The sequence below is a fragment of the Schistocerca serialis genome, chromosome 7, assembly GCF_023864345.2.
Source record: "Schistocerca serialis cubense isolate TAMUIC-IGC-003099 chromosome 7, iqSchSeri2.2, whole genome shotgun sequence".
Classification (NCBI taxonomy): Eukaryota; Metazoa; Arthropoda; class Insecta; order Orthoptera; family Acrididae; genus Schistocerca; species Schistocerca serialis.
Window position 1 is genome coordinate 432,782,596 of NC_064644.1, and position 18,043 is coordinate 432,800,638.

Genomic DNA, 18,043 nt, shown 5'->3' on the forward strand with positions numbered 1-18,043 from the left:
AAGTTGAATTGCAATAACCATGGAGTACCTACTTCTCTTGTTAAATTTGTAAGAATAATAAGCTACTATGCCAACATTATTACAGCAACACTTTACAAACACATACTAATAGTACTTTATCATGTTCCTACAAATTTCTGTTACTGTAATATGTAAAAGGTGGTGGGTAGAATTACGTCGCATCTGCACATTAAAAAAAAAATTCAGCATTTAGCCAAATTTAAAAATTAATTTGTGATGTGTATTTAAAAATTACTCATTGCGCATAATTACGATTTATCATGGGCAAATGAACTATGGAACATGAAGCAAACTAAATAAGCGTGGCGAATATGGGGAATAGATGAAGGACAACATTTCTATCGTTTGCAGACAATCATTATTGCTATGTTTGGACTAAATAATTTCATTTTCGGTGTTAATCACATTTGTGTTTTGGGATAATTGGTTTCCATCGTTTCAAATGGTCAACTGCAGGTCAGTGTGTCCTGTTGTGACGATAGAAAACGGTTATTTAAAAACATAAATTTAATTATCCGTCAAAGTATAAAATAATAACTATTTTAACAGGTAACACAGCCTAAATTGTACAAGGAAGTCCACATGTTAACACTTAAGAGAATACTGGTAACTTCTATAAGAAAATCTATACTTTGCCTGAAGTAAAATTGCCCGGTAGACACAGTTTACGCTATTGTCCTCCGACAGCATTAGTCGTTCGAATTAACTAATGAGCGAAAACTTTTTGGCGCATGCGATTATTACCTAATATTCTATTTTTGAACTAATAGTCGTATGAAAGTATAGCGACATTTGCTTAGTTATTCATTTTGAGCATGCTGATGGTGTTCGGCAGCTCCGTGCCTGAGACTTCCTGTACACAGACGCTTTTACGGGCTGTGTATTATCACTCAGTAACAGCTGTAGTATACATAAAAAGACTCAATAAGCTTATAAGTGTAACTTATCGCAACAATGCCGCAAATGGTGTACCTTTGGTTATTACTGTTCATAACGAAAGCTCTGTGTAACAAAGTCAGTGATTACTGTGCCGAAGGAAATTTTGTTACCGGTAGAATGCAGCAGTTTCGGTCCAGTATGTTTGTAAACTGGGATTTTGTCTGAAAACTTTTCACGTGCAAAGCTAAATTGGACAACTGTATATTATGAGTGTGCAATATGAGAACTGAAAGAAGTTCATTTCAAGTCAAATGAACAGCTAGTGCAAATGATATTACTTGTAGCTGTAGATTTTAGGGTTAGGATCGGAACATTCTTTGCGGGCAGCTGATGGCCGTCCGAAGGAGGAGCAGAGCAGACAGCCGTAAGGTAGGACGTAAAATGTGTTTCCGAAACAAGTGTGAAAATGTATATATTGACAGGAGTGACTGTGGAAAGCGCTGTGGTGGGATCAGTGAACGATACATGTTTACACTGTTGTGGAAGGAAACGCCAAGCATAGCCGCGATTCTCAGAGCGCTATTCAAAATAGGAGCACCACTTGTCAGAATGCAGTTGTTGTGATTATTGCTTGTTCGTAATGAATTACTGTTTGACAATACTTGGATCAGCCGTCGTCACTAATGTCATTGTTGCTTGGTTGTGTTGTGTATCAAAGAAATTTTGGGTACTTAAATATTGGTTGGGATGTTTTGTTTGGGATTGCCCTACTTAAATTTGTAAAACATAATGATTTGTGGATTTTTGCTGTAGAAATACAGGAGGCAAAGAATATTTACCGTTTGGTCCTGAGCCTCCTAAGTCCATACCTGACGGAATAATAATGCAGCAATAATGTTATGCATCTCCAAGGAGTTACTCGCCTGTCAGGTAAAATAATAACTGCGTTTGGCTATATCGGTCATAAATCAATTCAGAAAACTGTTTACACTACAGTAATAGATTTTGCAATTATTGTATTTTTGAGATTTGTGTTTTACTGACATTCGTTGAATGTACATGTCGTTTATGGGGATCCTTCAAAGTTTGGTTGCAATAAATTTATTCTAAAAGAGCAGATTTTTATTATTGCAACTACTTGGACTTCGCACTTGTGTTTGAACTTGATTTTAACAGTGATATTTTGTTTTCCTTTCTGCAGGGTTGTGATCGACCAAGATCAAATTTCTATGTTTCTGGATCTGTTACATTTCTGGTCACCTGAATGTTCATAAAACGAGTTGGTAATGATGCAAAGCCTGGAGGCTACATGTGAGGAAGCAAATGTAAGTTGACGTGAGAATAAAAAATTATTCGTTGCTGTACTACCTGGTTATGATTGTAATTTTTTTCGTACATAGGCCTACTGTTAAGTATTCCTTGAAAAGTGAAATTGATTTGAATTTCTATTGAGTTATACTGTTAAGCATTAGTGTTGTAAGAGATTGTAAAGTAAAGCGTTGAAATGAGCAGTTTTAGGCGAAAGATTTGACATTGTTACAGGCCTGCAGGACAAATACATAGCAGACGTAGTTGGCTGTGTAAGTGAAGCTTAAGGAGAGAATTTTATTTCACGTTTAAAATAATATCGAAGTAAATGTGAGCATTACTTAGTGTGTATGTGATCAATAGTAGTGCTTGGGGTTGGTACACGTATCAAATGGTGCTGTAAAGTTTTGTCAGCATCCATGAAGAAGTATACTTCTAAAAGCCATAAGTTTAATTTTATGAAATCATTTTATGGCGTTTGTCAAATTTTTATGTTTATATGTCAGTGGCCTTCAGTTGATGATTAGGGGCCTATATGACTTTTATGTTTCTGGTAAAGTAATTATACCACTGTAAAATCAAAGGCTGTGCTCATATTGAATAGTTGAACTAGTCTCAATTCAGTTGGTGTCTAAAATGCAACTGTTCTCACAGCGACTATTGCAGATAGCAAATAACGCTCCTCAGACTGTGCCTCGAACTCAAAACAACAGTGGAAAGGCTTTTTTCTCAATCCATGACAAGCTGAGAGAAATCTATGAAGAAGAGTGTGCAAACGACTTGCAGCAACAGAACAAGGTAAAAATTTAGTGTGGGATTCTTTCTTGGTTTTATACTTGTGTTTTGTCTTAAGTTTAAAGTAAAGTGTAAGAATTTGTAGATGTTTTTGTGCGTCAGTTTGGTATAGGCTATAGGGCTATCTGTGTATGATTTTCAGTCATTGTATAAAGAATTAATGTTGGCTTCTGAATAATGGTGCATCTTACATATGAGTGTTTGAATACTTATTTGTCAGAATAAGAAATACCTATGGATATTGTGTTATATGGTTCTTGGCTGTCATGTAGGCTAGTGACTTGTCAGCCTAAGTTTCCCCAACTACAAGGCTAACTGTTGCTGAAAATTAAAGTAAATACAGATCCCATTTTATAATTTCCACTTGAATACTGCTCTAAAATTAATCATGTTGTTAATTATATTATAGTGCAATAACTTGTGTCTATGACAAACAAAGCTGTAAAATAGATGCTTAAGGAGCTCTTCAACAGAAATGAGTACGAGTATGAAAAAAAATTCCTCTTGTTGTGGGTGGATGTCACTGATTTACTACAGCAAAAATAAACTGGTATTATCTGTATGATTGGAGTTGAACTGGCAAAATTGAGGCCAGAGTGAGAAAAGATGAGGGAATAAAGGTCTGAATGCTGTAGTTTTCAGAAAAGTGTGCTTAGAAAAAAATGGAGGTGTGTTCTGGCTCCCTTATCCTTCTCTCCATTAGATTTCTCTCCCTTCCTCCTCTTGTTAGTATGGGGTTTTTTGCCAAAAAATCGGATTTCATTGTCAAGTTTCACCTGTAATGGGTGTGGCAATCAACATGTACCATTTATTCCTGTTGTAAATAGTCCAATCCTTTCTTGTGTGGTAACTCTTTATCACATTCTGTGGCGACATTAAGTAGGTTTATGTTTATCTTATCGCTCAGTATTTTCTCTCTGTTTTTGCTTATTTTTATCTTTGTAATAATTCGTCTCCTTTTCATTATTTTTTGTATTCTTTTATTTGATTTTCAACTGCTAGTAAGGGGTTGCTATTCATTTCATTTTTACTTAATCACATCTCACTCATATGTTGCATTTTGCCTGCTTATTTATGTGTGAATCATAATTGTTGTCACATTTTCTTTCACATGTCTGAAGCATAAGCATGTAGTTACAATTGGTTAATACTTAGATGGTCTATATGTGTTAACAATTTATGTTGTATATCTCATTTTATGGACAGTTATATTGTTCCTTGAGAACGTCATTTTATCTGGCTGTGTGTTTCTGTCCTCCACTTGCTAGAGTGAAGTGTTAACAGACTGCAAATAATTTTCATTTGATGAGAGTCTTCAGTTTCTCCTCCTGCTTTTCTCCCCGTGATTGGGTGCTCTGTTTGCTTTCAGCATCCAGCACCCTTACCCCCACTCCTCCTCCTTGGGCACATTGGCTTAGAATAGGGCTGTTTTTCTCCTCAAGACATCAGTCATGATGTGCTGTTGTTCTGTTGATCATATTTTTACTTCCTATTGTACTTTCACTTTGCATTAGTAGTATATCTGCTTTTACAAGTTGTAATGCCCTTACAGTTTGGTCACAATTCATAATAACAGTTTAGGGCCTAGCACACAACCATATGTCAGACTGTTCTTCCAACTACCTCCTATTTACTTCAGATTTATAGCTATTGCTTTGATTCATATTATCAGTGCACATTTCAGAGGCACATTGATGTTATCAACACAGTTACTATTAGTTGTGTTCTTTCTTTATTATTATTAAAAATCATAGTAATTTCTTCATGAAACAGAATATGAGGCATTAAAAATATAGCCTTATTCCTCCACCAGCATAATTTTCGAGCTTTGGATCTGCCACTGTGGACTTTCTAGTTGCTCTGCAGTGTGGTCTCTCTCTCTCTCTCTCTCTCTCTCTCTCTCTCTCTCTCTCTCTCTCTGTGTGTGTGTGTGTGTGTGTGTGTGTGTGTGTGTGTGTGTGTGTGGGGGGGGGGGGGGGTAGGTGGGGGGTAGGTGGGGGGGGGGGGCACACACATGCATGCAGTGTACTAAGCTGCAAAGCTCAGTGTATTGCTGAACAGCTAAATAATACCTGTATGTTAGTGTGGTGTATAGCTTCTGGATTGGGTTTTAACAGCCATTGTGGAAGATTTTATTCACCATGTGGAATTTTGGCTGTGGTTGCCTGATCTCTAGAATAGTATATTAGTATGTGTAAACATTCTGGTGAAGTCACTTTTGTGAACTTGATTCTGTGTTCTCATCTTCCAGCACCTCAAATCCTGCTCCTTTCTACTGGAAAAACTTGTTGCAAAGGAACAGCTTAATACGCTTATCATTAATCTCTATCCTGGCAATAAGGGATATTCTGTTGCTCTCCGAATTCATCCTAAAACTGCAGGTGAGATGTAAATTTGTGTTTTTTTTTTTATGCTATGTTTTACTAGATTATTGGTGCTTATGAAATGCCCCATCCATTGTTATTGTACAGAACAGTTGTTATGTAAATGAAAGTAGTAAACAGCCGCTCAGCAATGACGTTCTTTGTATTTGTATTATATTTCGTGATATCTTGGCACAAATACAAAGAATGAGATTTTGTGGTAATTATACTTCTGTTTTAAGGGGCTTCACTTGGACCCTAACTGTTATAAGCTTAATTTATCATTTTAAGGATAACATTTATCTGTTTGGGTGATAAAACATCATTGTGTGTGTACCAATTTTATGAGCAAGATATGTACAGGTGAATTGTCAAGTCTTAATGGCAAACATATGAATTGTTAACAGAAGGTCACTAAACTTAATCGTTGTTGCGTGTTGTAATGATAGATGTGAGATACCATTGTTGCATTATAGATTTGTTGTGACACACATGAACAATCTTTGTAGATAGCACTGAGTACGATTATTGCTGCTTGAGATGTGTGCTTCATATGTTACCTCTTTGGCAGAAATGTTTTTGCAAATGTGGAAGTAAGTCAAAATATGGGTAAATAAGACTTCTGGACATTTGCACCTATCTAGATGGAATTCAATATAATAAGTTGTTTGTTGTATTGATAATAACAACACTTATTTTTGAATTGGCCTTTGATCCCGCATGTTACGTAAGTGGTGACCATTTGAATTTGAATCTCTGCGGTGATACTGCCATTTTAATCCAGTGCATTGTCTTGTTTGTCTGAGAAAATTTACACAAAAAGCACAGAGCAGACCAGATCAGATGTACTTTTTGTTCCGATTGATCCGTAGTGAGGAGATCCTCCAGGATGTAGAACATGTCAGAAGAAAAAGAATACACAATACAGATCTTTACAATGAAAAAAAAAAATTCTAATTTACCTTCCACAGACCCTATGTGGAATGAGTCAAAAAATGTTTAAACATATTTCCATTTATGATGTAATACGCAGTAAACAAAATGATCATTTTATAACACTTATTTACAATAAACACATTACTACACTGAGTTTGGGCAGAAGTCAGAATGTATCGACGCCTCTGGCATGAGTAATACCTAACAATAAAACTGTATTCTCTTTACTGATGGTTGGTTGGTTGTTTCGGGGAAGGAGACCAGACAGCGAGGTCATCGGTCTCATCGGATTATGGAAGGACGGGGAAGGAAGTTGGCCGTGCCCTTTGAAAGGAACCATCCCGGCATTTGCCTGGAGCGATTTAGGGAAATCACGGAAAACCTAAATCAGGATGGCCGGACGCGGGATTGAACCGTCGTCCTCCCGAATGCGAGTCCAGTGTCTAACCACTGCGCCACCTCGCTCGGTTCTTTACTGATTTCCCTACATTCTTACTTTTCAATCTGCTGCTGAAATTTCATTGTGCCCTGCCTACATCTGCATCTGCTTACCACTCATAGGTTTCTAACTGAAGCAACAGGTCAAACTTATTTTTCACATTCATCACAAAGCTGTCAGATGTAGTTCTAAGCACGTACATCCGAATTGCCACTTCCCACATATTTTTACCTTGTACCCTCTAACCTGTCCAAATCTTTCTTAGCCTTGTCTAATTCAGCCTGAAGAGCAGAAATGCCCTCTTCCTGGTCCACTATTTTTATGTCTCTACTAAATATGCTACAAACCCACTGAAGAGCCTCATTTACTTCCCATGTTCCCACACCACTACGGTCACCCACATGAAAAAACTACGACACCCATCACACGAAAGCCCAGACCTAATGATTCGATGGCAAGTCAGGCACTTTTCACTAATGATTACTATAATACTTTAATAAGAATAATTCATTTAAATTATTGATAAACAAGAAAACAAGTTTACAAAAAATCGGGCTTGTATGCTGCTCTTTGTAAACTAAATACGTATAGGCTACTAGTGCAAAGTTTCCGAATCAACAACTTAAATTTAACTACTTTATGGAAATACGGGCTAAAATAATGAACAAGTATGCTCTGATTAAAGTGGTGGGAAGAGAAAAGAATTGTATGAGATTCCCTAGGTTTACTGCGTCAAAGATGTTGTTGTTGTTGTTGTTGTTGTTGTTGTTGTGGTCTTCAGTCCTGAGAGTGGTTTGATGCAGCTCTCCATGCTAATCTGTTGTTGTTGTTGTGGTCTTCAGTCCTGAGACTGGTTTGATGCAGCTCTCCATGCTAATCTATCCTGTGCAAGCTTCATCATCTCCCAGTACCTAGTGCAACCTACATCCTTCGGAATCTGCTTAGTGTATTCATCTCTTGATCTCCCTCTACGATTTTTACCCTCCACGCTGCCCTCCAATACTAAATTGGTGATCCCTTGATGCCTCAGGACATGTCCTACCAACCGATCCCTTCTTCTAGTCAAGTTGTGCCACAAACTTCTCTTCTCCCCAATCCTATTAAATACCTCCTCATTAGTTACGTGATCTACCCACCTAATCTTTAACATTCTTCTGTAGCACCACATTTCGAAAGCTTCTATTCTCTTCTTGTCCAAACTATTTATTGTCCAAGTTTCACTTCCATACATGGCTACACTCCATACAAATACTTTCAAAAACGACTTCCTGACACTTAAATCTATACTCGATGTTAACTAATTTCTCTTCTTCAGAAACGCTTTCCTTGCCAATGCCAGTCTACATTTTATATCCTCTCTCTACTTCGATCATCATCAGTTATTTTGCTCCCCAAATAGCTAAACTCCTTTACTACTTTGTGTCTCATTTCCTAATCTAATTCCCTCAGCATCACCCGACTTAATTCGACTACATTCCTTTATCCTTGTTTTGCATTTGTTGATGTTCATCTTATATCCTCCTTTCAAGACACTGTCCATTCCATTCAACTGCTCTTCCAAGTCCTTTGCTGTCTCTGACAGAATTACAATGTCATCGGCGAACCTCAAAGTTTTTATTTCTTCTCCCTGGATTTTAATACCTACTCGAAATTTTTCTTTTGTTTCCTTTACTGCTTGCTCAATATACAGATTGAATAACATCGGGGAGAGGCTACAACCCTATCTCACTCCCTTCCCAACCACTGCTTCCCTTTCATGCCACTCTATTCTTATAACTGCCATCTGGTTTCTGTACAAATTGTAAATAGCCTTTCGCTCCCTGTATTTTACCCCTGCCACCTTTAGAATTTGAAAGAGAGTATTCCAGTCAACATTGTCAAAAGCTTTCTCTTAAGTCTACAAATGCTAGAAACGTAGGTCTGCCTTTCCTTAATCTTTCTTCTAAGATAAGTCGTAAGGTCAGTATTGCCTCATGTGTTCCAACATTTCTACGGAATCCAAATTGATCTTCCCTGAGGTCGGCTTCTACCAGTTTTTCCATTTGTCTGTAAACAATGCGTGTTAGTATTTTGCAGCCGTGACTTATTAAACTGATAGTTTGGTAATTTTCACATCTGTCAACACCTGCTTTCTTTGGGATTGGAATTATTATATTCTTCTTGAAGTCTGAGGGTATTTCGCCTGTCTCGAACATCTTGCTCACCAGATGGTAGAGTTTTGTCAGGACTGGCTCTCCCAAGACGGTCAGTAGTTCTAATGGAATGTTGTCTACTCCCGGGGCCTTGTTTCAACTCAGGTCAAACTCTTCATGCAGTATTGTATCTCCCATTTCATCTTCATCTACATCCTCTTCCCTTTCCATAATATTGTCCTCAAGTACATCACCCTTGTATAGACCCTCTATATACTCCTTCCATCTTTCTGCTTTCCCCTCTTTGCTTAGCACTGGGTTTCCATCTGAGCTCTTGATATTCATACAAGTGGCTCTCTTTTCTCCAAAGGTCTCTTTAATTTTCCTGTAGGCTGTATCTATCTTACCCCTAGTGAGATAAGCCTTTACATCCTTACATTTGTCTTCTAGCCATGCCTGCTTAGCCATTTTGCACTTCCTGTCGATCTCATTTTTGAGACGTTTGTATTCCTTTTTGCCTGCTTCATTTACTGCGTTTTTATATTTTCTCCTTTCATCAATTAAATTCAATATTTCTTCTGTTACCCAAGGATTTCTACTAGCCCTCATCTTTTTACCTACTTGATCTTCTGCTGCCTTCACTACTTCATCCCTCAGAGCTACCATGCTCTCCCTGAAACTCTGTACAACCTCTTGTTTAGTCAGTTTATCCAGGTCCCACCTCCTTAAATTCCTACCTTTTTGCAGTTTCTTCAGTTTTAATCTACAGTTCATAACCAATAGATTGTGGTCGGAGTCCACATCTGCCCCTGGAAATGTCCTACAATTTGAAACCTGGTTCCTAAATCTCTGCCTTACCATTATATAATCTATCTGATACCTTCTAGTATCTCCAGGATTCTTCCATGTATACAACCTTCTTTTATGATTCTTGAACCAAGTGTTAGCTATGATTAAGTTATGCTCTGTGCAAAATTCTAACAGACGGCTTCCTCTTTCATTTCTTAGCCTCAATCCATATTCCCCTACTATGTTTCCTTCTCTCCCTTTTCCTACTGTCGAATTCCAGTCACCCATGACTATTAAATTTTCGTCTCCCTTCACTACCTGAATAATTTCTTTTATCTCATCAGACATTTGTTCAATTTCTTCATCATCTGCAGAGCTAGTTGGCATATAAACTTGTACTACTGTAGTGGGCGTGGGCTTCGTGTCTATCTTGGCCACTATAATACGTTCACTATGCTGTTTGTAATAGCTTACCCGCTCTCCTATTTATTTATTCATTATTAAACCTACTCCTGCATTACCCCTATTTGATTTTGTATTTATAACCCTGTATTCACCTGAGCGGAAGTCTTGTTCCTCCTGCCACCGAACTTTACTAATTCCCACTATATCTAACTTTAACCTATCCATTTCCCTTTTTAAATTTTCTAACCTACCTGCCCGATTAAGGGATCTGACATTCTACGCTCCGATCCGTAGAATGCCAGTTTTCTTTCTCCTGATAACGACGTCCTCTTGAGTAGTTCCCGCCCGGAGATCCTAATGGGGGACTATTTTACCTCCGGAATATTTTACCCAAGAGGATGCCATCATCATTTAACCATATAGTAAAGCTGCATGCCCTTGGGAAAAATTACGGCTGTAGTTTCCCCTTGCTTTCAGCCGTTTGCAGTACCAAAACAGCAAGGCCGTTTTGGTTACTGTTACAAGGCCAGATCAGTCAATCATCCAGACTGTTGCCCCTGCAACTACTGAAGAGCCTGATGCCCCTCTTCAGGAACCACATGTTTGTCTGGCCTCTGAACAGATACCCCTTCGTTGTGGTTGCACCTATGGTACGGCTATCTGTATCGTTGAGGCACACAAGCCTCCCCACCAACGGGAAGGTCGATGGTTCATGGGGAGAGGTTAGTCTGAGTGAGTCGCTTAAAACAGTCAAACGAGTGTCCTCACTTCTTGGATAATATAAGCCAGAAGAGATTGCTTCCTATGGTGTTTTGAAGATTTTCTTCACAGCATTCAAGCATTTCTGATTTTTTGAGGTGATGACTAGGATTGTGTATTGCAAAAGTGATTTCAGGTCTAGTTGCCACTGGTTGATAGTGCTAGCTTCCAGTAGATTGATGGTATAGAGCATTGAGACCCAGCTCAGAGTACACTTGTCCATGATAAGCAGGTAGTGCCACAACATTGCTGTTCTCCATGTTGTACTGTTTCAGCACACCCTCTGGTATGCCTCTTGATTGAAGAAAGTAGAGCCACCTCGAAACTGCTCTGTTTGCAAACCTAGATAATGACTAGCGTTGCTCTTAGTTATAGCAGATTCCTGCTCCAAATTATTGAACAACATATTAATTACTTCTCTAGACTCTTGATACAACCAGACCATCATCAGTATGAAGAGCTAGGATGGTCAAGAGTCTACCCTTGTCATTTACAAAAATGCATGGCTCTGCCTTGTTTCTATTAGGCCAAATTTATTTAGCTCACTGGTGAATAATTGATTCCATAATCTAGATGCTTGTTTGACTCAATAAATACTATTCGTCAGCTTTTATACCCTTTTGGTACCATCCTCAAAGCCCTTTGCTCGGTATCAGTTTCACCATGTAACAATGCAGTTTTAACATCCGACTGCCTGATGTTGAAGGCTTTGGGTGCTGTGATGGATAACCTTTTCTTTTGCAGTCAAATCTTGCCACTGGATTGTAGATTTCATTGTGGTCAGTTCCACACCTCTGTCAATATCCGCTAGCAATGAGTCGAGCTTTAAATCTATCCTCAGTTCTGTTTCTTTCTTCACTTTGCATCCAACCTGTTGTCGAGTATTTCTTTGTTTTCTGGGGTTTCAGTCGGGATGCAAATTTCATCAAGAATAAGTACATGTATTACTTCTTGCACGGCCTGCTTCCATTTTTCTCATTTGTCACTATCTATTGCATCTTAGTGTGAGACAGGTTGATAACAGTGCGTCAGACACACAGAGATTAGAGTAATGGTTTCTTTCAGATTTCTCCGTTATGTTGTAAGCTTCTTCCTATTTGAGTCACTGATTCTGTGGAGACTTCATTGACGTCTGTTTTGTAACATTGATTTCAGAGTAAAGTTTGTCTTCAGGTGATTTCATTGCCTCATCTTCTGTCTGATTCAGGGTCTCCTCTTGAGTAGGCTTTTCATCCTCAATGGTGTTAGATATTAGGATTTTTTCATCACCTTTCTCGACAGTTTTCTCAGATTGACAACCCATGTATAATTTGCCCATCAAAACATCACGCTGTATTGTATTTGAACTTTATGAGGAAACCAGATACAATATCCTTTTACATCTGTCTCATATCCAGCTAAGAGACCTTTTTCAGCTTTGGAATCCCATTTTTCCCATCTCAACCATCTCTCCAAATATCCTGAGTCTGGCCACATCATAGTCCAGTCCAATCCAATCCATAACTTGTAAGATGTTTTTCCGTCACCACTTCTTGACAAGTTCTATTCAAAATATAAGCTACCTTGTTTATGGCTTCAGCTTATAATCATATTGGCAGCCTGCCTGCTTGTGTAAAGCATTGTCCTTTCTGTCTCCACCAAAGTTCTGTCCTTGTTCAGCTGCACTATTCTATTGGGGACTGTAGGCTACTGAGTTTTGATGCATTATCCCATGGTTCTGTCTTATTTTGTGTGCCTCTTGATTAATCAATTGTATTCCATTGTCAGTTCTGATCATTCCATGCTCAACGTGCATATAACTGGTTTTTATGAAATATTCAAGGTGTGTGGCCACTTCTTACTTGTTTTTTAAAGCTACTTAATTTGGCAGTGCAAATAGTCACTTTTAACTAAAGAAATTACCAAGAACCACCAATTTGGACCACATTTTTTTTAAATTACTGTGAATCAACTCATCTGTTTTTGCTGCCTTTGAATCACTTTTTTAGAAAGATAACTTGTTAATTTTTCCCACTATTTATTCTCGCATAAGCTTTTGTCTGTCTAAATTTTTTTGTTGATTCTTCAAAACTGGGGAAAGTTTTGGTGTGCAGGTCTTTTGTGCCAGGTTTTTTTTGTTGATTCTTCAAAACTGGGGAAAGTTTTGGTGTGCAGGTCTTTTGTGCCAGGTTTTAAATCTATCTTAGTAGCCATATTTGTATGAATAATGTAGTTTTCACTCAGTGAAATCTTAAACTTCATGCTACACAACTTTTCTTCACAAACTCCTTATGCAACATTTTCTCCTGTGAAGAGTCTGCATATTGTCGTACCAGATTTAAATGCTATTCCCTTGTTAAGAGCTGCCCCAAGTGAGAATAAACTGAACTGAATCCCTGGCACGTAGAAAACATTTTACAGATTTTTCTCACTTCATCTTTCTCCATCAAGGGCTGCAATGTTTGTCACCTTTTCCTTGTGATGGAATGAAGCTACCATCACCATTACTAATGGAGACTTCACTCTCAAGTGGACTGCAACTTCTAAACTTCAGTTAGATTACATGTGTGATCAGTAGCACCAGAATCTAAAAACCACACATATTCATCTACATGATTGCCTGCTACTGACGAGAGAATTTTCTTATCAGGGTATCCCCTCTCGATTTACTCTGATTCTGACCTTCATCCTTTGACATAGGGTTTCTGCAGTCTTTTGCTTAATGACCAGACTTTATTACATTTGGAGCAAACACTTATGTATTCATTTGCCCTATGGCCAGGTTTATTACATTTAAAGCATTTAGCTGGTTTCCTCGAATTTTTATCTTCAGGATGAGGGTTATTGTTGTTTACCTGCCAGGAACACTTCCCTCTTCATATATTTCTGGGGATTTACAAATTTTTCTTCCTTGAACAATCTTGAGCTCAAATTCTATAGTGTTTGTTGATCAGTATGTGTTGATTCCCTCACTGTCAGAAAATGGTTGGAGCTCATTGGTAAGACATTAACAATTTTGTGATCACTGTAGAGTTAAAAATATTTTCTCCTTGATTCCTCCAAGTTTTCTAACTGTGAAATATATGTAGCCATGTCACTTGCAATATACTTTTTATGGTTCTGTACCTGTCTGTAAAAACAGAACCCTCATAGGATTGCTCCGCGGTCTGTCTGAGAATCCTTTTTCTCAGGATGGGTAGACTGTCATGTTCAAATTATGTCACATATTATGGTCTGTGGTTCCATGGAAGTGTAAAAAGTTTTAAACTTGTAAGTCACTACTGTTAAAAGACACATCCATTAATGCTTGAAAACTCACTCATCATACATAACCTATAAGGTGCTTCCCGTTGACCTAGAATCATGAAATTTAGCAAGAAGCAATATTTCACAGCACAAGTAAAGGACAAAAACCCGAAAATTGGTTGTTTGTAGACCTGTAACATGAAAAAATATTTTTTTCTTTGCTTTTTATCTGTCTGTGTGTTCGTCTGTCTGTTAAGACACTTTTTTCTCTGGAACTGTATCATGTATCAATTTCACATTTATCTCACATACTAAGGTCTATGGTCCCTGACAGCATAAAAATTGTGAGCTTCTAAGCCAATGCAATTGGAAGATATGGCCATTTAAATCACATATTTTGATACTCAAAAACTCATCAAAACTTACACAGTACTTCCTGTTTACCTACAGTTACGAAATTTGGCAAGGAGCAAGACACAAGGTTTCACCGCACAAGTAAAGGGAAAAATTCGAAAATTGTTAATTTTTAGTTATATCACCTGAAAAAAATATTTTTTGTCTTTTTTATCTGTCTTTTAAGACACCTTTTTCTTAGGAACAGGGTGGTGTGTCAAGTTGAAATTTATGTCATGTTTTAATCACTACAGTCCCTGGGTAGTGTAAAAAATTTAAGCTTCTAAGTCAAGGCAATCAAAATATTTGGTCATTTATTTCATATATCTTGATACTCATAAATCCGCTCATGAAAACCTACAGAGCACTTCCCGTTGACCTACAATCTTCAAATTTGGCAAATTTCACAGTAGAAGTAAAGCAAAACTTTTAAACTTTTAAACTTTTAAATTGTAATTATATCACATGGAAAATGTTTTTTGCCATTTGAACATACATAGCACCATCTGTCAAAAACATAATAGGTGAACGTAACTGCATGCAAATATAAAATGTAAGTTGTAGTCATGTTTTTTAAGTAGATAAAAAATGTTTTATTAACTCTTTTCTCTCTACGGACATAAACTAAAGTCCCCTGCTAGCTTCTTTTTGTATGTCCGAACTAGTCTGAGGAACTACTGTAGAGATTTTGATAACTCTTGGAATTCCCTGGACAAATATCTTGCCATTGCCAGTATCAATATTGGTATCAGGGAAAAATCATTGAGATTCTCTATTTCCAGAACAAAACTCACACACACACACACACACACACACACACACACACACACACACACACACACACACACACTTGTCAATTTATATTTTACCATTGCTGCTTAGAATAGGGTAATGTATGCTTGTTTTTCTGTTCGTAAAGTAGTTTGGTCAACATGATAGCTGAAGATTCACAATTTTTAGTGTGTAGCAGTGGCTTCTCCTCAATAGACCTGCTGATAATCATATGCCTGTACTACTGCAGTGTTCATGTTGTCATTATGCATTGGTATAATTCTTTGGCCTGTGACAGTATCCCAAGCTCCCTGGTACTTAAGGTTATATGTTTTCAACACCTTTGAAATTTGTAATTCTTGATATTGTACCTGGTATTCCATTTTATTTACATCACGTAAAACTTGTCACCCAGTGATTACTAGACATGAAGTGTTATTGCTAAATGGGTTCAAAACATGTCATGTAATACATACAAACACATACACATAACAAGAAGAAAAGGCTTTTTTTATCAGTTAGTTCAATGTGTAAGACTCAGGTAGCATCTTGGTATATGCAGTTGCAAAATGAACCAAATACACATGTGGAAGTGTAACACAGTTTACAAATACAGGAGAAACAAACAAAACAAAACATGTTCAGTTGTTTATTACAATAGGAATAAAAGAGGACAAGTTGTAAGAAGTGCTACGAAAATTAAAACAAACAGTGGAAGAGAACTTTCAGTCAGCAGAAGACCTCACGTGTTCTACAAATGTGACATGTGAGCAGTTTTATATTTTGATTGATCTTTAAAAGAAACCGTGTTCATTTAAAATATTTAATTATGAGTAAAATCTTGTATCTGTTTGGTGTGATGTCTATACTGTTAAATGTAAAATTTGCTGATATTTTAAGATGAAACCTGTCATTGTTTCTGACCCTGGTCTCACAGAGGGCAGTTATTGAGACTATTAAAATTAGATGTGAAGCAGTTGCTATAGCTTTTAAGAGAGTGAAAACAAAATTTATATCATTCTTGTAAAGTGTCAAGTATGTGGGGTTGTCATCCACATGGCATCCAAAATGTTTTACAGCATGATGAAAAAGTGATCACTGGTAATAAATGAAATGTGCTTTAATTTTGTTCTTAATTCACAATTCAAAGGTGAACAGGCTCATTTCAGGTTGGCATTTACCCATTTCTTTTGTGGCGTTGTGAACTTAAGGTTTGTTTCCTTGTGTAGCACCTCATATTGTATATACAAACACGTTTGATACATTTTAATTTTGGTTAGACTTGTGGGCAAGTGACTAAAAACAGTAGACTCTCTTGGAGGACAAGCCCAATTCAAAGTTGTCTTCCCTCCAGGCATCCTGATTTAGTTTTACAGTAATTTCTCAAATTACCTAATGCAAATTCTAGATTAATTACCTTGGTAAGCCCACAGTGGATTTGTTTCTCTACCCTTCTCCATCTGTGCAAGTGCTCAGTGTCTAATTAACCTTTATTTTGCAGTAACAGATCATTCTGCAGACATGATATTGTTAGAAAGTTTGTGTTATATTTCACAAGCACCTTATGCATTTCCTGTAGGAATTGTGGATTTGTTTATCAGTTACTGCTGATTTTTATGAAGAAAGAAGAGCAGTAGCGAGACTCTGTCATTCTAAATTCCAGTCTTTGACTGGTGACATTTGATGTGTAAGTTATCCATGTGTTCTTGCATGATGCATGGTGCGTCACATTGTCCTTGTACTAAGTGTTGTTGTGGACATTAAAAACTTCACGTAAGTGTACATAAAATTACATTGATTTGTCTCCCAATGATTAGATCAAATAACATATTCAAGTCAGTCCATTCTGATTATGATTTGTGTGGTCTCGGCACATCGTTTCAAGCAAATTCTAGGACGGCTTCGTTGAGAAAACGTAAGCTGGTAAATCTACTGTCCTTGCCCTACCTGTGCAACTGTCTGTCTATGATGTCACAATATTAATGTGATGTTAAACTGCAGTGTTCCGTTCTCTACATTTTAGAACAAGGATGTGTATCATTTTGTGACCCCACCAAGTAACAGCTGGTTGACAGTGAACGAAAGTGGCACAAGCCAACAAACTTAAGTGATACGTTTGAAGTTTCTCTCTGCAGGAGGCTGAAATTTGAAAATATCAATTACGTATTGATACATTTGTTGGTTTTAAGACATAATTATGCCATTTTATTTTTAATTGTTATTTGTAACAGAGATCCTGTTAGTCAGAGGTCAGCCATCTGTTATATGCACTTTTGAAAGATAACATACTTCCATAGTTTAAGGATAGTAGAAAGATAGCTCACTCATGTGTGGCAATCAATTTCAGAAAAAAATATTTCTTTCAAACATAATAAATTCTGTTTCAGTACTTCACTATGTTTGAGTAATGAGTGGTCTGAGTAAAATAAATTCTTGTTACATTTATACTTTTCCCATAGTACATTATTATTTGCTCGGTAGACTTGGTGCTGCATTTTTTATGGGAAGTCATTATTCATGTTGTAGCAACTGCAACAAGCAGCAGTCCAAGTACAAGTGCAGGGCCAAGCAGTGCAAACAACATGCCTCCTGCCACAGAGAGTGTTGTGGAGACTTCACGATGGCCGTACCATGCAGATGAGCTGCTTACTTTCATTGACAATGAGGAACTACCTGTGCATCTGGTGGATTTGCTTGAAACCACTCACTCTGATCTCTTTTATAATGGATGTATTATTGCTGAAATTCGAGATTACCGGCATGCAGTGCCTGGGCCAAATTTTGTGTGCAATACTCATCATGTGCTGCTTCGCCCTTCGAATCAGGTA

At 37.4% G+C, this 18,043-nt stretch overlaps 1 protein-coding gene across 2 annotated transcripts in view; it reads left to right on the plus strand.

Moving 5' to 3' along the window:
• Positions 1 to 902: 902 nt before the first annotated feature.
• The window catches only part of LOC126412455 (putative mediator of RNA polymerase II transcription subunit 26), a 277,940-nt gene continuing 260,799 nt past the window's right edge, over positions 903 to 18,043 (plus strand). The window contains exons 1-6 of one of the 2 annotated variants that reach the window (XM_050082064.1): positions 903 to 1,329; positions 1,714 to 1,830; positions 2,102 to 2,225; positions 2,863 to 3,006; positions 5,255 to 5,384; positions 17,742 to 18,040. In XM_050082064.1, the coding sequence (XP_049938021.1) occupies positions 2,187 to 2,225; positions 2,863 to 3,006; positions 5,255 to 5,384; positions 17,742 to 18,040 (612 nt within the window). In that variant the 5' untranslated portion in view covers positions 903 to 1,329; positions 1,714 to 1,830; positions 2,102 to 2,186. The remainder of the gene's footprint in view (positions 1,330 to 1,713; positions 1,831 to 2,101; positions 2,226 to 2,862; positions 3,007 to 5,254; positions 5,385 to 17,741; positions 18,041 to 18,043) is intronic. The other variant, XM_050082063.1, reaches the window with a different exon arrangement.